We start from the raw sequence: 21,543 nt of genomic DNA on the forward strand, positions 1-21,543 counted from the left end.
CCCTAGCTCTTCCAGGCTCTGGGGCGCCCCCCCTCCGCGCCTGCGCAGTGCCCCGCGGGGGGCGGGGCTCAGATTCCTGTCAGCGGCGGCGGCGGTGGCGGCGACCGTCAGTTTTCGCTGAGGAGAAGCACGAAACGGACCCGTTGGCTCTCCCCCCTCCCTTTCCCCGCCCTGAACCCCCCTCCTGGCTCGCCGGGAATTAGTCCCCGTGGAGTTTCCCCTCCGCCTTGCTGCCGTTTTCTCGGTCCTCGGCCCGGTGGAAGTCACTGCCCTCGAGGAGGAGGCAGCAGCAGCCGCCCTCGCCTCGCCGCCCCCGGTTCGGTGCCCGCGGTCCCGGAGAGGAGGTGCCGCCGCCACCGCCGCTCCCCCCCTCCCGCTGCCCTCGGGCCGGGCTGGGTCGAGCTGCGATGCCCTCGGACTTCATCTCATTGCTCAGCGCGGACCTAGACCTGGAATCGCCCAAGTCCCTGTACTCGCGAGGTGAGTCAGGCTGGGGGCTGGGGCGTGGGGGCGGGGAGGCCCAGCCCGGGGGGGACCGGAGGGGTTCCCGTCGGGGGTGGGGGCAAGCCTGGGCCGGTCGGGCCTGTTTTGGGGGGGTGGGGAGAGGCCGATGGGGTCGGGTGATGGTGGAAGGGGCAGGGGAGGAGTGGCGGCCCCTCCCCCGCGGAGCCGCCGGCCGCACGGGGCCCAATTGCCGTCGGCCCCCGGTCTCTGCGGCACCAGTCGTTCTGAGAGTCCCTCGGCGTGTCCGGCCCCGCCACACTCCTCGAGCGGCCGGTCCCGGCCTCCCCGGCTCAGGGATTCCCCCCTCCCCGACTGGGCCCCGCGCTGGGGCTGTTGCGATCGGTGCGCCGCGGCCCCTCTTACCAGGACCATCCTCCCCAGCAAAGTTGCCCCCAAACGGGCGGTGTGGCTTGGAGCCGGTTCTGGGTGCAGGGGCACCATTTTTCTCCCCCTCCAGGTTGTTTGTGCGCCGTCGTTCTACCCCCCCTCCCTCCGGCCTAGTCCACTCCCTCCCCTTGTTGGGACGGCCCCCCTCGACCAGGCGTTCTTCCTTTCCTCGTCATCTTATTGCTGGAAAGGGCCCGAATTTTCTTTTTCTCTCTTTCCACCTCTGTGGCATTCTAATGACTTACATCTCCCTCTCTTTTTACAAAGGTAGGGGTGCTCTCTCTGGATTAGTTTTATTCCTCTCCTGTCCCAGGGGTACCAGCTCAGGCACTGACGCTGTCCTTTGAGAATTTTCTCTTTCGTTGCCGTTCAAGGGCTCGTTGCAGGGAGGGGGCATTGGACAGAGATTCTCATTTTTAAACTCTTTTGGCAAAGGCCTAAAGGGGATTCCCGGGATCTATGATACTAACACTTGAGTTGATCTCTACGGGGTTTAAATTCCTATACTGGGCTCCACAAGAATGTGTTAGAACAGGTTCCCTGTGCAAGGGGCATCAAACCAGAATGCTACCCCTACACTCTTCACTTTTTAAACCACTGGGAGGGGCAAAAAGACATAACTGGGTTATTAGCTATTCATTTCACCATATTAAAAAAAAAAATATGTGCCGTTGTGAACCTCCTTGCTGAGAAATCCAGCACTTCTTCAGTTTTGGTGTGATGTATCCATCCACTGAGTCTACCCCCTCCAGAAAGGGGGACTTCAGCTTCACATTATGTAAATTTACATTGTTTAAGCGAATCAGTGAGATAGTTTACTCTGGAAGGTACTGGACTTTACAGACTGACGATTGGGTTTGTACACAGAGTCCTACTTAGTAACTGTAGCCATTGTCTGTTGCTCTGATGACTTTAGTTGGCAGTCACCATCCTGTAGGATGTTTTTCAGGCAGCCTACCTGAAGTAGTTTGGAAATATTGTAGTTTTGAGTGTCAGAAGAAAAAGAGTATATCAAGAGATGATTCTTAGAAGAGGGCTAATGGGGTACAATTGGGTGCTAAAAATAGTCAAGACATTAACACCATTTGTGCAGTAATCATCAGATAATTTTCCGTGAAACAAATGCTTTATGAAAATCGAAGTTTATCATAAAGACCAATGTAGAGGCAATTCAGTCTTCTTTTGCAGAGTATATTCACAAATACGGGCTTTAGTTCTTAAAAATACATGGCAGTTATGTAAGAGATGTATGCCACCCTTGCCTTTTTTTTTCTTAAGTCATTCAGCATAAAAAGTACTTAATGCTTTTTGTGTTTTTCAGATTCTCTGAAGTTACACCCATCACAGAATTTTCATAGAGCTGGACTATTGGAAGGTCAGCAAAGTGCCATTTTAAAGCATATTGTGTGAGTATGCAAAGGCTTTCTCTGAAATGGAGTTTAAATGAGAAAGTGTGAAACTTTGCAAACTCATACAATGTAGTTTTCTCCTAAAGAGCCTGATCCTTCTTTTAGAGCAGCTGAGTGTTTCAGTGGATTTTGTTACTGTGTTTGATGTGCTTGTTAGCTTATTGTATCTGCTTTGAGAAGCCTTGAGAAAAGCCCCACAAAATTACTAAAAATTATGTTGGGTGTTCTACTTTGGAATTCCAGATCTTAATTCTAGCTTTTTATAAATAAACTGAATATGAAAAGGCTCAAACATTATGATCATCAGTATAACTAAGAGTGACACCAAACACTATTTCGTTTAAAAATTCAGAATTTAGAACTTTTATATATTGAGCATTTCCAAACAGCATTGTTAATTATTTATTACAAAAGCATTGGTATCATTACTGTTGCATTTTTTTTTTTTTAAGATTTTATTTATTTGTGTGTGAGAGAGAGAGAGAAAGCACAAGCAGGGGGAGCCTCAGGCAAGAGGGAGAGGGAGAAGAAGCAGGCTCCCTGTGCAGGGAGCCGGGTGTAAGACTGGAGCCCCATGTGGGACTCTATCCCAGGACCTAGGGATCATGACCTGAGCTGAAGGCAGACGCATAACCGACTGAACCACGCAGGGTCCCACTGTTGCATTATTTTTAAGGATAAGGAAAGCCAAGTGATAGAGACGATGATTGAACTATGCTTAGAAAAAAGTTTGAGAAAGTTCTGGAAATGTTAATAGGTGTAGAATTTTAACAGCTGACAATTACTTTAGAAAGCCTTATATTGAAAAAAAGAAACTTTGTTGTTCTTAGCATTTTAAGACAAAAAAAGACTCTTTGTGTTTTGTAGGGTTTTTAACATAATTTTTTTTAAAGTTTATTTATTTTTTTTAGTAATCTCTCCACCCAGTGTGGGACTCAAACTCACAATCCCCTAGATCAAGAGTCACATGCTTTTCTGCCTGAGCCAGCCAGGAGCCCCTGTATTTTGTAGTTTTTGAAGTGGTTTTACATATCCTCTTTGAATTTTGTAATCCTGCAGTTGGACAGCAAGGGTATTAATTTCCCCATTATAGAGATGAGTAACCTGAGGCTGAAATTAAGAGACTTGTGGGAAAAGAGTCACACAAGAGCAGACATAATGCTTTTTGTGTTTAGCTGGAGTTCTTTACCCAAAGCCAAGCTGCCACTGTAAAATATATATGTAACCAGTAACTTAAACATTTTGTGGTCCACTTAAAAAAGGCCATAAATATTTAAGTTTGATTTGAGTTTAGATGCTTGCCTCCCATATGGTAGTCTGATATAGTGGGGGGAAGAGTGCGTTTTGTAATTGAGCTTGAGTTTGAATGCCAATTTAGTTGCTAATAAACTCTGTGTGGGCCTCTGAACTTTAATATTCTTTCTATAAAAATGTATATAATGTCTTAAATTTACTGAGGGGTAGTGTGTATGAAAATGCCTAGAATAGTGTCTGGCTTAATAAATGTTGGTTTTTTTCCTTTAGTATCAGCTACCTTGTTTTAACTATAATTTAGAGCATATAAAGTGTTCTTTAATTATTGATTATATTTATATTTATCAGAAGCCCATTGGTATACATTAGTATAAAAATCGACTACAATTTGAGGCAAGAAATTTTATGTGTTTCTTGGTGAAGCAGGTTTCTGTTTTTTATTCACATTGTTCAATTTGTGACCATGTTGTAGATTCATATTTGTACAAACCCATCCATTTTCTGGGCAACAGACCAGAGAGTATCATAATCATAGAGATTATCAGGCAGGAGAAAGATGAAAAAAAAAGTGTTAATTATTCCGGCAAATATTTTTAACAAGTCGATGGAAATGCAGCCAGCCATTTAATATGTATATTTACATGTATGTGCTTAAATACTTTTATTAAATATTTATTTTGGCTGAGAAGATCCTCAGTTTTTTGAAGTGAGACCATCGTTTCATAGATTACATATACATTGTAAAATGTATAAATATCAAGTATCCTTTTATGTCTTTGATACAGGGAATCATAAGAAAGTTGTTTGCCTGCGTCATGAACGTATTGAATCTGTGCACCCTACTTCTATTTTAACCTTTTATTATGGACATTTTAAAGAACTTACAGAAGTAGAGAGAATAAAATAATGAGCCCCCGTGTGCCTATCAGCAAGTTTTTAACCATTATCAATGCATGTCTGATCTTTTTTCTTTTATCTTCTCCCTTCCCCCAAGCTGTATTATTTTAAAACAAATATCAGACATCATGTTATTTCATATATACATACTTTAGTATTATAGTGATCTTTATTAATTTTTAAAATACCCTACTTTATTCCAGAAAATACATATTCAGATTTATTTCAGTAAAATCTGTCCTCTGCCCTCTTTTTAAGATAAAGTACAGCTGGAGGCTACTGCTTCTAGTGTCTAGTGTGTGTGTACCTTGTAATCTATGTTAAAATTGTAGGTCATGCGTCAGATTTGGGTTCAAATCCTTGTTTCAGCATTTGTGTTTGACCTTGTCTTAGTCATTTAATCTTTTTGTGCTTCAATTTTCTCATCTTTAAATGGGGACAATCATAGTATCTTCATCATGGACTGCTGTGAAGATTATTTGAGGCAAATTCATGTCCAAAGCATTTAACCTAGCACATAGTAAGTGCTCAATAAATGTTAGCTATATTAAAAATTCTAAGCGGTAACCACTTACATGGCATTTACTGTGTGCCAAGACCTTTATAAATATGAACTCACTGAATTCTCTTAACAACCCTTTGAGATGGTTATTATTATCCCATTTTACAGATGAGGGTGCTAGGCATGGGGAGGTTCAGCAACTTACCCATAGTCACATAGCTGATAAGTTGTAGCCAAGATTTCAACACAGGTAGCCTCACTGTAGACTATGCTCATAGCTATTATTATAGTGTACTGACTCCCTGTGTTATATAATAAGTATTTTCTAGTAATATGTATGCATACTTTCTGTCAGTTCTAGATTTCCATTTAATAGTAAACTCAACCCAGAGTAAGGGGAATTTAATTACTATCATATATAATTTGTTAAATTTTCGGTAGAACATTTTTTTTCCAAATTTAAATTCTCTCTTTAGGAAAACAAGGTTGGAAAACTTGCAGTTGAGTGCTACTGAGCTTTAAAAATAGATTCAAAATCTCTTTACCATTCAGTTAAGTTTGCTTTTACCTACATATCAATCTGGTCCTTCCTGCTACTATATGTATGTTTTTTTTTTTTTAAAGAATAGGAAATTTGTTTTTTTAATTGAGATATATTTGACATAAAACATTATATTTATTTCAGTTTCACAATGTAATGATTATTTGTATATATTGGGAAGTGACCACTACAATAAGTCTAATTAACATCTGTCACCATATGTAGTTTTGCTACTACCTTTTTATTTAATGTGGTGATTGCCTGACAGTGGGAAAAGGGTCTAGTTATTTAATGCAGTAATACATAGCCATAAAATAATGTTTCTGATGATCCCATAATTACATGTGAAACTCTTAATGGAATAAGTAAATAAAAGAGGTAGTGTTGCAATTATATTAAAAATAACTCGCATAGGGGCGCCTGGGTGGCTCAATTGTTAAGCGTCTGCCTTCGGCTCAGGTCATGATCCCAGGGTCCTGGGTTTGAGCCCCACATCGGGTTCCCTGCTCTCTGGGAAGCCTGCTTCTCCCTCTCCTGCTCCCGCTCCCCCTGCTTGTGTTCCCTCTCTCACTGTCTCTGTCAAATAAATAAAATCTTTAAAAAAAAAAGCCTCGCATAGAAAAAGCCCTGTACAAATGTATATACTATAAGATTTTACTTTTTGATTCTATTTTTGCATTTTCCCTGCCTTCTTTAAAGAAGATAGTTTATATATATTGAAAAAAATAAAATGGTTTACAGTTAGTGTGTTCAAATTTGAAGGCTAGGAATCTTCAGAGTGCCTAGAGAAAAAGTTGTCATTTCTTACACTTTCTGTATTGAAAAATATTGATTTTGGCATATATTATTTGCCATATAAAAAACTGAGATAAAAATTAAATTAAAAGTAAATGAATATGAGTAAGAGGTCATTCTGGAAATATAGAGATGGAAGATAAGATGGTAGAAAATCAGATACAACAGGAAAAATAAACAAATTGGAAAAAATAGAATAATAAAAACAATGGATTAAAACTTTAAAATGTTTTTTAAAAAGCAGGAGTTAAGAGATTAAATGATGGATTAAATTAAATAACTGGTTAAATAAGAGCTAAATACCATTGTGAGGCAGTCTTAATATTAAATATTTGAAACCGGAAGATTTTTAAAGGAAAATATGAAATAGTATAATGAGTTAGGAACAATAAACTACTTTTTTTCTTACTGCTGTCAAACTATTTGATATGGTACTACGTATAATTATACTTTATAGTTCTCCAAATGAAAATCCTAAAAATAGTAACAGTGTTTTACTGACTTGATGGAATATTTCTGAATTGCCATTAAGCCTGATTGATTTCTCTTCCTAAAGCTGATGTTAGTAAGGTAGTTAAGCCATTAACTCTTAAATGACGAAATGTATGAAGGTATCTTAATGGAAAGGATTTTTTGAAAATATTTAATATTAATCTGTTGGATTCTTTTCTTGTTTAGTATCTATTAATATCTACAAATCCATATCTAGTAAACTAAAAATGTCATTATGGAAATAATTATGGAAATGAAGTTCAAACATTATAGAAGTCATACCTACCTAGTTCATCCTCACTTCTTGGTTCTAGGATCCGTTTCTCTGATTTCCTACCATTTGTTCTTGTGTCTCTTCCTAAACTCTGTTTTTGTTATTTTCATTCAGTACTAGAATTCTTTTGCCTATTACAGTAAGAGGATAGAAATACATATTTAATCAGATGGTTCTTGGCTTGCTCTTAACTCCTCTTGACTACTGTAATTATTCCAGGAGTCCCCTAAAACTTGAAAGTGATAGTATAGAAAAACATTTCTTATTGTGATTAATATTATGTATAAAAAATAGCCACTTTATATTAGAAAAAGTTGACTCATTATATTGTCCGTGGGGCGCCTGGGTGGCTCAGTTGGGTGGGTGGCTCAGTCGGGTAGGTGTCTACCTTCTGCTTAGGTCATGATCCCGGGGGCCTGGGATCGAGCCTTGGGGTGGTGGGCTCCCTGCTCAGCGGGGAGTCTGCTTCTCCCTCTGCCCCTTCCCCTGCTCATGCTCTTTCTCCCTCTCTCTCAGATAAATAAAATCTTAAAAAAAAAAAGATTAGGGGCGCCTGGGTGGCTCAGTCATTGGGTGTCTGCCTTCCGCTCAGGTCATGATCCCAGGGTTCTGGGATCAAGCCCTGCATCGGGCTCCCTGCTCCATGGGAAGCCTGCTTCTTCCTCTCCCACTCCCCCTGCTTGTGTTCCCTCTCTCGCTGTATCTCTCTCTGTCAAATAAAGAAAGAAAATCTTTAAAAAAAAAAAAAAACATTATATTGTCCATAAAGAATAATAGGTAATTAGAAAAAAAATAAAAGATCAAATTAATCTGAGACATCGTTTGGGCCTGTTTGTGTAGTGAGAGAAGATAGTCCTGTTAGCTCTAAGGTATAAGACATTCTTCAATAGAAATGTTGCTTATTAACTTATTTTATTGTCTTGTTGCAAAGATTTTATTTCAAGTTACATGAAAGAGATTCATGTGTCTTTTATTTCCTGTTGTCTTAATAAAAATCAAGGTTAAAAAAACTACCAAAATATATAATACACTAATTATAAACCTGTACTTGAGTGAAAAGGTAGAAATTTTCTTTATGGATTAAATACAGATAATGATTTTAGCTTCCAAATATAAATAAAACCTGGTGTTGTGATAAAGGATCTATATTTTTGATGATTTGAAACTAAAGATGTGCTACGTGGACATTTTCAGTTACTTATTCTTAATAACTACTGAAAAATAAAATTTTTTCTCTTTTCTTTTTAATATTTACTTGACAAATAGGTGATGATAATTACTGCTGGCCAGCCATAAATGTTTTTATTTTTTCCCCATCCAGAAATGTTACAATTAGTCTTTTAATAAGTTTGGTGTTGGTTGTTTTTTTGTTTTTTGGGGGTTTTTTTGGTATCTTTTTTTGAAGGTGAGACAAGAACAGAAAAGTTTCTAAGAGTGACCTAAGTTGTTGATTACTCTTATCTTTATAAATTTAGTTTTAGTTTAGTGTTTTTTCTTTTTAGTTGTAGTTTTAAGACATCTACCTAAAATAACATTTGTAGGACATGATTAAAGAAACAGTGTTGGTAAAAAGGAATAATAAATTCAGTGCTAGTAATTAAAAACATTTTTTTGAGCAATTTATGTGCCGGAATTGTACAGATATTTTTCACGTTTAGTCCTCAGAAAAATCCTCTGAGATAGTGTCAGGATCCGTATTTCATAAATGAGCAAACTGAGGTATAAAGGGATTCACTGATTTTCCCAAGGTCACATAGCTAATCAAGGAGGCTGGAATTTGAAACTTCACTATTTTACCACAGATTATTGAGCTTATCCTGACTCTCTTTAGTATAAACATTTGATAATTGGTATTTATACCTTAGGCCCTACTAAAATTACACCACTGTTCAGATGATGTAAAAAGAGAGCTTTGTGTAGGATTCTTCAGCTAAACAGCTTCCATAAAGTAAGAGAGAAACTGTATAAGCCACGCATAAAAATCAGTAAAGAATATGATGATGACCCATTTGGGGAATATTTTAACACTCAAAATTAGCAAATCATTGCCTTGCTTTAGTGAGTGTCTTTAAGATTGAACCACCTCTGTATTGACAGATGATGGTACTCAGAATTGAAGAGTAGGGGAAGGGTAAGCAGACCATCACCTAAGGAGAATGACTTGAGAAATGGAGGATGCCATGGGACTCATGATTTCTTTGGCACTAGTTTTATGGAAGCACAGAATCCTTGCACCTTATTTCTGCTGATGTATTTTGGAGCCTAACTAAATTTGAAAGATGAGCAACAGAAAAAATAGTACTAATAGAGCTTCAGGAGTTAGTTCTATTCTTGCTATGGTGGGTCATTGTTAATGAACTTCCTGAAAATTCTGTGTTAGGCATTAGAAAATAATGGATTTTAATTCTAGTTTGGGTTTGAGATCCTGTGGAAAATCATGCAAGCATTCCTTTTCTTCAGTAGAGACATTAATAGCAGTTTTGCTTACCTGAGAGTTGAGAGGAAGAACAACTGATACAATGTTAGGACCAAACTATAAAATGTCTGTATGAGTAATGATACTTTGCATAGGGCCCTATTAATTTACTTTGGTTCTTTGCACTGTCTCTTTTTAAAAAATCTCGTTCTATTCATGTCTCCCATTTTCTCATGGTACTTTCTATATTTTGCTTGTTGGTTGTGTGGTTACTTCTTGTATCCTTTCTCTCTTTCCCTTCTTATTTTTATTTTTTTTTAAAGATTTTATTTATTAGAGAGAGCAAGCATGTGTGCACAAGTAGGCAGAGCAGCAGACGGAGAGGGAGAAGCCGACTCCTGCTCAGCAAGGAGCCCAATATGGGGCTTGATCCCAGGAACCTGGGATCATGACCTGAGCCAAAGGCAGAGGCTTAACCAACTGAACCACCCAGGCGCCCCCCTCCCTTTTTAAATAACAGTCTATATATAGAGGTACAGAGGTTCACCAATTTAGGGTGTTCCATGAATTTTTAACAAGTGTATACATTTGTGTTATCACCATAGATAAGATACAGAACCTTTCAGTCACCCTGTTAGATGGGCTACCTTTTGCTCTTTTGTAGTCAGTTCTGCCCACGGTAGCCCCTCAGGCAACTACTTGCCTGTTTTTCCTTAAAATAGATTAGTTTTGTCTTTTTTAGAATTTCATATAAATGGATTTATACAATGTATACTCTTTTCTCTTTAACTTTTGTTTGTTCAACCACCATAATGTTCTAAAACGGAAAACTGGTTTTTTAAAGGACCTAAAAGTAATGAGACTTTTTATTCTGTTATACATTCCTATATTCTATAATGTAGCCAAATGTAGTTTTCTAGGGATGACTTTTCATGTTTATGTGCAAGTTTAGGTTACTTACTCATAATATTTATTCATTCACTCAAAATGAATTTGCACATGGATCCTGGCCACATACAGTTTATAGCTCAGTAGAAGAGATTGTATGTGAATAAACAATGATAACTGTTTTAAAGGGTTTCATAATTCAGTCTAGATTAGAAAATGAAATTAATATGGCTTCTAATTTTTATTTGCTAATAGGAAAATACTTTTGTGCACCTTATACCAAAGCATATAGTTTGCACCTATACTAGATCATTATAAATCGAAGTTTAGAACTTTAAAATTTCTTTGTAGTTTAGGTCTAGAGAGGGTTGTATAGTTGAAGAGTACGTAGAGGGTATGTAGTACTGTAGATTAAGTGTAAAGGTCAAAACAGAATATGAGCTTTCTGTCACATATAAAGTGAGTACTATCTTGTGCTTAACTCTATTATAAATACTAATGCTGAATAAAATTCAAGTTTGTCCAGTAATCATTTTTACTATATACCATACTGCTAGTTTGGACCTTAGACACTAAAATACTTTTGTTAGCAACATAATGGAACAATTAAATGTTTGTTGATGGGGGCCTGATTACACAAATTTAAGTATTTGTTTGAATTAAAGTTTTCATTATAATCGTTTAGGTAAGTCACTAAAATGCCTGTGTTTAAAAGTGTGTAATAGCAATGAAGCATCCAAACATAGGTTTAAGCTAACAAGTAGCTATTCTTCACAATTAAGTTGTGATTAGAAGTCTTAAAGATTTTGTACTGTCTTTTTTTTCCAGTTTTTTTAAGTAGCGACTTGCTTGTTGGGGTTTCAGTCTGAAATGATGATTTTACTAGAAAAAATATTACTGTAAAGTAGAATTAATAATAATAAGTTAATGTTCACAAGTTAAATATTCAATTTATAAGCACTGTGGTAATAGGCAGTTATAAGGACTTTAGAAATTATAAATTAAAATTTTACTTGAGTAAATTTTTATAAAATTGTATTGTGAACTCTATTTCTATATCCTTTTTAATTTTTATTGTTAAACCATATTCTCTAGAATATTAGGCTAAAGTAGAGTGAATGAATGGAAAATATAAACATAGCTTGAATTTTCTAATTATTATTATTAAAGATTTAATTTATTTATTTGAAAGAGAGCAAGAGAGAGTAAGCACGAGCAGGGGGAGGGGCAGAGAGAGAGGGAGAAGCAGGCTCCCCACAGAGCAGGGAGCCCGATGCGGGGCTCAATCCCAGGACTCTGGGATCATGACCTGAGTGAGCCGAAGGCAGACGCTCAACCGACTAAGCCACCCAGGCGCCACTATAATTATTTTTGAAGAACATTTCATTTTCTTACTTTATTTTTACCTGAATAACAGATGCTTTGGATAAAATGACTACTTAATTCCTTTAATAAGCTCATTGTTGCTTTTTTTGTTTTTTAAACTGGGTGGTGAAGTAGTTGAAGAACAAACAGAATGTCACTAGTTAGCTAAATTACTGCTCTATTACAGTAAATACAAATGGCACATTTATAGTGTAAAATATAGTAAGTAAAAACTAAAAAATAATTTTCTTGAAAATGTTTTTCAATGAACTTAATAAGAATGTACAGAATCAATACTAAAAATTCTACACAGAAAAAAATTCAGTGCATACTTTTGAGAACAGATGAACAGAGAGTTGGAAGTTGAATTTGAAGAAGTGCTTTCTTGGCAATTAAAAATGGTAAAGATAGGGACATCTCGGTGCCTCAGTTGGTTAATCAGCTGCCTTCAGCTCAAGTCATGATCCCAGGGTCCCGGGATCGAGTCCTGCCTTGGGCTCCTTGCTCAGTGGGGAGCCTGCTTCTCCCTCTGCCTGCTTGCCACTCCCCCTGCTTGTGCTCTCTGACAAATAACTAAAATCCTAAAGAAAATGGTAAAGATAATGATTAGAAAAATCAGAGTTCCACATGTTTATCAGGCTTGTGAATAAAAACCCAATTTCAGAAGCATGCATTACTTAATAGCTGTGTCATTTTAGGCAAGTTACTTAACCTTTCTGTTGACTCAGTTCTATAAAATGGGGATAATAGACTCAGATTTCTAATGAAGATTAGATTAGTTAATATTTCTCAAGCACTTGTAATAGTATTTGGCACATAGTAAGCACTATATAAATATTTGTTTAAATAAACAAGTAAAATAAAAATTCATATCTAGAAATAAAATTACTTGACAAACATATTTACCCAAAATGTAGCAAGGAACCAGGAGTTTATTAGCATAAGCTTCTGAACACCCAAATCAGATGTTGCTAAATTTACATACTAAGGTGTAGGCATTCATAGCACTATGTGGTACAGGATTTATCTTCTTAAAATACAAATCTAATCATATTGCTTGCTTTAAAATCCTTTAATAAAGATGTAAAATTCTTAAAGATCTGGCTCCTGATTATCTTTTTTTTAAAAAATTGAGAGAATTAATATAACAAAGTTTGTCATTTTAACCATTTTAAAGTGTATAATTCAGTGGTTTTAGTGCATTCAAAATGTTGTACAACTAGCAGTAGTATATAATTCTGGAACATTTTCATTCCCCCGAAAAGAAACACTTTATTCATTACCATTCACTCCTCAGTTCCCCCTCTTCCAGCCCCTGGCAGCCCTCTTCTGCTTTTTGTCTCTGAATTTGTCTATACTAGACATTTCATATAAAAGGAATCATCTGTGATCTTTTGTGACTTCTTTGTGTCACTTAGCTTTGTTTTCAAGGTTCATCCATTTTATAGCATGTATCAGTAGTTCATTCCTTTTTATGGAAGAATATTTTTGACTCTTCATCCATTCATTAGTTCATGGACATTTGGGTTGTTTTAGCTATTATGAACAATGTTGCTATGAACATTTGTGTATAAGTTTTTATGTGTGCGGATTTTTTTTTCTTTTGGGTATATACCCAAGAGTGGAATTGCTGGGTCATACAGTAACTATTTTTAACTTTTTGAGGAATTGCCAAACTGCTTTCCACAGTGGCTGTATCATTTTATATTTTCAGCAGCAGTGTATGAGGGTTCTGATTTCTCCATATCCTTGTCAACACTTGTTCTTTTCTCTTTTTGATTATAGATGTCATAGTGGGTATGAAGTTTCTTGTGGTTTTGATTTATATTTCTCTAATGACTAATACTATTGAGCATCTTTTCATGTGTTTATTGGCCATTAGTATGTCTTCCTTGGAAAAATGTTTACTCAAGGCTTTTGCCCATTTTTAAATTGAATTATTTGTCTTCTTATTGTTGAGTTGTAGGACTTCTTTGTATATTATGTATACAAGTCCTTTATCAGACCGGTGATTTGCAGAAATTTTCTCCCATTCTGTGGGTTGTCTTTTCACTTTTTTTTTAAGATTTTTTTTATTTTATTTTAGAGAGAGACAGAGAAAGAGAGAGCAAGCTCGGGTGGGGGAGGGGCAGAGGGAGAGGGAGAAGCAGACTCCCCACTGAGCAGGGAGCCCTGCACGGGGCTCAATCCCAGGACCCCAAGATCATGACCTCAGTGGAAGGCAGACACTTAAATGACTGAGCCACCCAGGCATCCCTTCACTTTCCTTTTTTTTTTTTTCATTTTATTCATTTATTCATGAGAGACAGAGAGAGAGAGAGAGAAAGAGGCAGAGGGGGAAGTAGGCTCCCAAGGAGCAGGGAGCCCGATGCGGGACCCGATCCCAGGACCCCGGGACCATGACCTGAGCCGAAGGCAGATGTCCAACCATCTGAGCCACCCAGGCGCCCCCTTCACTTTCTTGAGAGTTTCTTTCGATGCACAAGCATTTTAAATTTTGTTTAAGTCTACTTTTATCTGTTTTTGTTGTTGTTACTCTTGGTTTGTGTCATATTTAAGGAACTGTTGCCTAGCTTAGGGTTACAAAGATTTACACCTGTTTTCTTCTGAGAATGTTATAGTTTTGGTTCTGACATTTTGATCTTTGATTCATTTTGAGTTAATTTGTTTCTGGAGTCTCAGTTCTTTTCCAGTCATCTTTCTGTCTGTCCTTATGTCAGTACCATACTGTCTTGATTACTGTAACTTTGAAATTGAGAAGGATGAGTCTTCCAATTTTGTTCTTCTTTTACAAGATTGTTTTGGCTATTCAAAGTCCCTTGAATTTCCATTTTAATTTTTTGAAAGATTTTGTTTATTCATTTGAGAAAGAGACAGAGAGCACACAAGCAGGGGGAGAGGGAGAGGGAGGAGCAGACTCTCCGCTGAGCCAGCCGGGAGCCCGATGTGGAGCTCGATCCCAGGACCTGGAGACCCGAGCTGAAGGCAGACGCTCAACCATCTGAGCCACCCAGGCGCCCCTCCATTTTAATTTTTTTAAAAAAATATATTTATTTGAGAGAGAGAGAACAGGAGCAGGGAGGAGGGGCAGAGGGAAAGGGAAAAGCAGACTTCGGAACCGGAAGTGGGGCTAAATCCCAGGACCCGGAGATCATGACGTAAGCTGAAGGCAGGCGCTTAACTGACTGAGCCACACAGGTGCCCCTCCATTTGAATTTTGAGATAAGCTTCTCAACTTCTGCAGAAAGTGAGCTGTGATTTCAATAGGGATTGCAGTGAATCTTTTTTGAGGAGAATTGTTTGTGGAATATTGACATCTTAATAATATTAAACCTACCTGTTAATAAACATGGAATATCTCCTTTTATTTAGATCTCACTTTAATTTCTTTCAACAGTGTTTTGTAGTTTTCAGGGTATAAGTTTTACACATCTTTTTAAACATTTATTTTTAAGTATTTTTTTTTTTTAACCATGGTTTTAAGTGTTAGTAAAATTATGGAAGTGATTTGAGGAATGGTCTCTTAAAACTTAGGAGAGCTTTAGTATTGAAGTACTTGATTCTATATCTATTCAGAAAAAGAAACCCAAACCATGATAAAATAAGTGACTGTAAAATACTAGTCAGCCATAGAATTAAAGCTGTAGTAAACCATAAACAACATATAGTAAAGTCCAGTTTTGTTTAAAAAGTTGTACTGGGTGGTAATTTTCTCAAGGGCAGCAACTATACCTTGAATTCTCATAGCATCTGACACAAGTGCTTTATAATCTGAGAGATACTTGATAAATATTGAATGAATGAGTACCATATCCAGAAAGAAGGAAGGAGCGTTGGTGGTATAGTGGTGAGCATAGCTGCCTTCCAGAAAGAAGGAAGGAATGATACTGGAAACCTGAGAGGATTGTGTTCTAGTTATATACAACCATGTAGAAAGCTTTAATTGGAATAACAATTGCATTAAAATTACAGCAGTTGGAAAACTAGGCCTTTATAGAATTGGAGTTATTTAATCTGTAAAGACAAAAACTTAGATAATAAAGATGAAAATGGAGGTAAATTTGTTCTCTAAACCTAGAATACCCGAATAAGAAAGCTCTCTTGATGCTTGAATGGAACAGGGTTAGGGCAAAATGTATGAATATGTAATATATATATGAGTAAAAGTTTTCTTAGGGGACCTTTTACATGTTACAACTGAAAAAAATAGAATCTAGAATGGTTAGTTAAATTAATAGAAAATACGATGACCATCATGGGTAATTGAGAAAACTAGAGATATGATCTTAATTTTATGGCATAGAAAATGTCTGGTGTCTTTATCAGAAAATGTAATTTTTCCCAACAATACTTTTTCTTGTATGTTTGGGAGAGTTATTTTATTTTAAAATTCTGTGCCCCACAGAACAGAATAACCAGTTAATATGAGGTGATTTTGTAGAATTGGAAGTAGACCTTTTTATTCAATATCAGCTCTACATAGCCTAGCTTTCTCAACTCGTATTGGCATGGATTTCCTGGGATTTTTTTAAAAAGATTTTATTTATTTATTTTAGAGAGAGAGAATGTGTGAGTGGGGAGGGGCAGAGGGGTAGGGAGAAGGAGAAGGAATCTGAACCAGACTGCACTGAGGACGAAGCCCAACGTGGGGCTCCATCCCACAACCATGAGATCATGACCTGAGCTGAAACCAAGAGTCGGACACTCAACCGACTGAGCCACCCAGGTGCCCCAGTTTTCCTGGGATTTTAGTAGAGTGAAATGGGGTATATATATATATATGGGCATGTGTGAAATCAATTCTGTCAAACCCTGGTCCTTAGCAACTATTAAATTAATCTTGTAATTGTTAACTGTCATATTCTAGCAGCAAACTTCACTTTAAATATAAGTGAAGGAGAAGTAAGACTTAGCAATATTATTTATAGACAGATTTTTAAAAATATGTGTATCTTTCACGTGCAGAAACACTGCTTAGGAATTTTTTTAGTCTTTAATTTCTGCTGGGTCCTAGGAGTGATATAGCATCTAAAACACTAATTTGGGACTACCATACTTGTATTATTGATTTCGTTGGTATAATACTACTACTTTGCAATAATTGTGTCAAGAGTTAAGGATACTTTTTTTTTTTAATTTTTTTATTGTTATGTTAATCACCATATATTACATCATTAGTTTTTGGTGAAGAGTTAAGGATACTTTTTAAACCTTTTTTTTTTCTGCTAGGAATTAATCTTTGCATTATGAGATTCTTAAATCCAGAAGACTTTGTTTTGTTTGTTTGGGTTTTTTGGCCATTTCACTCCTATGATTTTTTTTTTTAATTGAGATATAATTGACCTATAACATTGTATTAGTTTTAGGTGTATAGCATAATGATTTGATATATGTGTATATTGAGAATGATTATGACAATAAGTTTATTTAACATCTGTCACCACACATAGTTACAAGTTTTTTTCTTGTGCTGAGAACTTTTAATCTTACTCTCTTAGTGTAACTTTCATATGTACAATGCAGTACTGGTAACTGTAGTCACTATGCTGTACCTCATATCCTTAGAACTTATTTATCTTATAAACTGGAATTTTGTACCATTGACTACCTTTACCTATTCCACCCACCACCTGCCACTTCTGGCAACCATCAGTCTGTTTTCTGTAGTTCTCTGAGTTCAGGGTTTTTGTTTTATATTATTTTCTTTTGTTTTAGATAACATGTATAAGTGAGATCATACAGTATTTGTCTTTCTCTGTCTTATTTCACTTGGTATAATGTTCTCAAGTTCCATTCACGTTGTCACATATGGCAGGATTTCCTTTTTTTTTTATGGCTGAATAATATTCCTGTTTGCACGTGTGTGTGTGTGTGTGTGTGTGTCACATTTTCTTTAGCCATTCATCCATAGATGGACACTCAAGTTGTTTCCAGTCTTGACTATTGTTTCAGTGAATGTGGGGGTGCAGGTATCTTTTCAAGGTAGGGATTTCATTTTCTTTGGATAAATACCCAGAAATGAAATTTCTGGATCACATGGTATTTCTATTATAATTTTTTGAGGAACAATCATACTGTTTTCCATAATGGCTGTACCTGATTGACATTTTGAGCACAGGAATTTATTCTATCTAAATAAAAATTTGTTCTTTAAATGAGAGGAACACTTAGGTGATTGGCTATAAACAAACATATGAAGAGAGTCTACTCCCATTTTATTGATTGGAACAACTATTCCTCTATATTTACTTTAATAGAATACTGTTTGTGCTATTAAACATATTTAAGTTATATATTTTTTAAAGATTTTATTTATTTATTTATTTGAGAGAGAGCATGAGAGGGGGGAGGGTCAGAGGGAGAAGCAGACTCCCTGCTGAGCAAGGAGCCCGATGTGGGACTCGATCCCGGGACTCCAGGATCATGACCTAAGCCGAAGGCAGTCACTTAACCAACTGAGCCACCCGGGTGCCTTATTTAAGTTATACTTAAGAACATACTGACTTTAATGTCTTTTCCATAAATACTGCTAAATGTATAAATGTCTTAATATAAAGGCACTGATACAATACAAATATATACTATACCAATAAACACATGAAAAGATTTTCAGCGTCATTAGTTATTAGGGAAATGCAAATTTAAACCACAATGAGATACTACTTTATATCCATTAGGATAGCTATAATCAAAAAGACAGATAATAAATAACAGGTGTGGCAAGGATGTGGACAAATCACCTCATATACTGCTGGTGGAAATGTAAAATGCTGCAGCTACTTTAGAAAATAATCTGGTAATTCCTCAAAAAGTTAAATGTAGAGTTACCATATAATCCAGCATCTCACTTCTAGATGTATACCCAACAGAAATGAAAACATCTGTACACACAAAAACTTGTACACAAATGTCCATAGCAGTATTACTCTAAATAGCCAAAATGTGGAAGCAACCCAGATGTCCATCAACTGATCAATGGATGGATAAACAAAACATATATCCATTTAATGGAATAATATTTGGCATAAAAAGGAATGCATTACTGATACATGCTGCAACATGGATGAATCTTGAAAACACATTAAGTGAAAGAAGCCAGTCACAAAACACCACATATTGTATGATTCCATTTATAGAAAATGTACAGAATAGCCAGATCTATAGGGACAGAAGGTAGATTAGCGGTTCCTAGGGGTGGGAATTGAGGATAGGGGATGATAGTTAAAGGATTGGGGTTTCTTTTGGAAGGGTGTTAAAAATGTTATAAAATTGATTGTGATGACGGTTGCACAACTTTGTGAATATACTAAAGTGCCCATCAACAGATGAAAGGATAAAGTGTGGTATTGTACAGATAATGGAATATTATTCACCCTTAAAAAGGAATAAAATTTTGGTACATCGTACAGCATGAATGAATTTCGAAAACGTGTTAAGTGAAATAAGCCAGATACAAGAGGACAAATATTGTATGATTTCATGAAGTATCTAGAATAGAGACAGAAAATAGAATAGTGGTCACTAAGGACTATGGTGAGAGGACAATGGTGAGTTACTGTTTAATGGGTACAGAGTTTATATTTGTGATGATGAAAAAGTTCTGGAAATGGGTAGTGGTGATGTTGCACAACATTGTGAGTGAACTTAATAGCATTGAATTGTACACTTAAAAAATGCAGTGGTAAGGGGCGGCGTCTGGGTGGCTCAGTCAGTTAAACGTCCAACTTTTGATTTCTGCTCAGGTCATGATCTCAGTTATGGGATCACGCCCCACATTGGGCTCGATGCTCAGTGGAGAGTGCTTCTCTCCCTCTCCCTTTCCTTCTTGCCCTCCCACCTGCTCACATTCACATGGGCTCTCTGTCTCTGTTTCTCACTCTCTAAAATAAATAAATCTTTTTTAAAAAAAGCAATGGTAAATTTTATGTTATATGTATTTTACCACAAAAATATATTTGTTAAAAAAGTAGAAAAAATAATTTTAAGAGTCTGAGATATACTAACTTTTTTGGTGAAGTTACTGAGACAGAAGTAATTGTGTGGTGGCACATGGAAAAAAGACTTTTTCCCATTTAACAGAGTATATTTTGGTTGTTTAAATCATTTATGGTTTTCTTCCTCCTGTTTTCGTCAAATGTGAATTTCTCTTGCTTTCTATATGGGACCCAAAATCTTTAGCTTAAAATGTGAATGGGATGACCTAGACATCACTGATTGTGCTATATCTTAAATGATCAAAAACAGAATTTTGATGAGCCAGTCTAGACTACAGTTGACTGTGAAAAATGCATGAAGTAGACACAATCATTTAGATCGAAAAAAATTTTTTACTATTAATATGCATGGTTGATTCATTTTGTTGATTTCTGGAAAGCAAATATTTATATTTAATAGTAGCAAATGGATTGCAGTTTTCCAATAAATGTCACAGAATTGTGGCAGAGAGCCAGGAAGAAGAAAAGCTGCATTAGTGAAGTGAGACACAGTTCTGTAGCTATGGAAACTATAAACCCTACTAAGTCTCAAAAAGGTATTCTCTTTGTATTTGTACTATTAATTAGACATTAGTAGAGGTTAATGAGGACCCTAGATGACTGCTAGATTAAATATAGGTATAATTGTATTTATCAGAGGCCTGGGTAAGAGGCATTGTTGAGTAGTTTAGTATTTATTTTGTGTGAAAATTGAAGTACTTAATTTCCTTTTCATTAATTTGATTTATTATTTGTCCTTAACTATGAAAATACTTTCTATTTTAAAATATTTTCTTAGATTACTGCTGTAGTTCAGGTTTTAATTTGAGAATAGATAAGAGAATATGAACATCAGTCAGTTTAGTAAATTAATCTTGACCAGTATTTGTGTTTACTGATAAATGTGTATTAATAAGTGCATAAGTAGATTTTATGAAAAAATGTTTTAGGTGTAAATTAGGTCCTTTGGTAATTCATAATAATTTTTGTAAAATGGTGTTTTTACCAGTAAAAACTTGATTGATACTGTGACTGACCTAGAAGCTTAATATTTCCCCCTAATTATGAAAACAAACTTACTCTGAAGAAAATTTATGATTAGGTCTGTAATCAGGGTTGGCTGCCTATACCCAGTTGACAGAATTATAATGGGCTGCTTGTGGTAGCAAGCTTCTGGAGGGAGACGGTGTCAAATTCTAAAAATAGGAAGGCAAACTAGAACTGAAAGATAGTTAACTGAGTAGTTGTGTTCTCACCATACTTGTTTGCTTTTTTGTGTATAAATCCAAAATTATGTTTTCCCTTAAGTTTACATGTGTTTTGTTTTGTTTTGTTTTGTTTTTTTACACCCAACATCACCAAATAATTTATTTGGAATCAGAATTAAAAGACCACTTGACAGCTGAGAAATGTATGTTTATTCTGATACAGTTGTACAACTAATCTAGGACAAGTTACCAAATAAATTTTACATTCTTTCTTCAGGACTGGGGTTTTTCGATGACTTCAAATTTAAGATCTTCAAATTTGAAGTCCGGGAACGTATTCATGTCTGCTTTACCATACATTTGCTTAAGCTTAAAAAGCTCCCTCTCTAGGTCTTGCTGGTACTCTGGGCCAATATCAACGAGTCCTCCAGATGCCTGTCGCTTAGTTCTGTATTCTCTAATCTTGTCCATGAAGAGTTTCTGTACAGGATCAAGTTCCCTATTAAATGCCACTGCTGTAACACCAATGTTCCTCCTCAAATGAACTGAGACTGCAGACCGAATGAGAGAGGAGAACCTGAAGAGCCTCTGAAGAATCAATCATGGTGATTCTGTTACTTGCGCTCAGTCCCCCATGT

The 21,543-nt window shown here is 36.5% G+C and overlaps 1 protein-coding gene and 1 pseudogene across 6 annotated transcripts in view; one reads left to right on the plus strand and one right to left on the minus strand.

Annotated features, from left to right (window-relative positions):
* The first annotated feature begins 99 nt into the window (after positions 1 to 99).
* NFAT5 (nuclear factor of activated T cells 5) overlaps positions 100 to 21,543 on the plus strand; it is a 120,530-nt gene continuing 99,086 nt past the window's right edge. For 3 of the 6 annotated variants that reach the window (XM_028091618.2, XM_028091627.2, XM_028091654.2), the window contains exons 1-2: positions 100 to 480; positions 2,213 to 2,266. In XM_028091618.2, the coding sequence (XP_027947419.1) occupies positions 408 to 480; positions 2,213 to 2,266 (127 nt within the window). In that variant the 5' untranslated portion in view covers positions 100 to 407. Of the gene's footprint in view, positions 481 to 2,212; positions 2,298 to 21,543 lie in introns of those variants that run through there. The other 3 variants (XM_028091636.2, XM_028091645.2, XM_088027459.1) reach the window with 2 other exon arrangements.
* LOC114203795 (ATP synthase peripheral stalk subunit F6, mitochondrial pseudogene) lies at positions 21,096 to 21,502 on the minus strand (annotated as a pseudogene).

This window comes from Eumetopias jubatus, unplaced genomic scaffold (genome assembly GCF_037043125.1).
Source record: "Eumetopias jubatus isolate StellerSeaLion01/CBP00866 unplaced genomic scaffold, mEumJub1_p1.0 scaffold_10, whole genome shotgun sequence".
Lineage (NCBI taxonomy): Eukaryota > Metazoa > Chordata > Mammalia > Carnivora > Otariidae > Eumetopias > Eumetopias jubatus.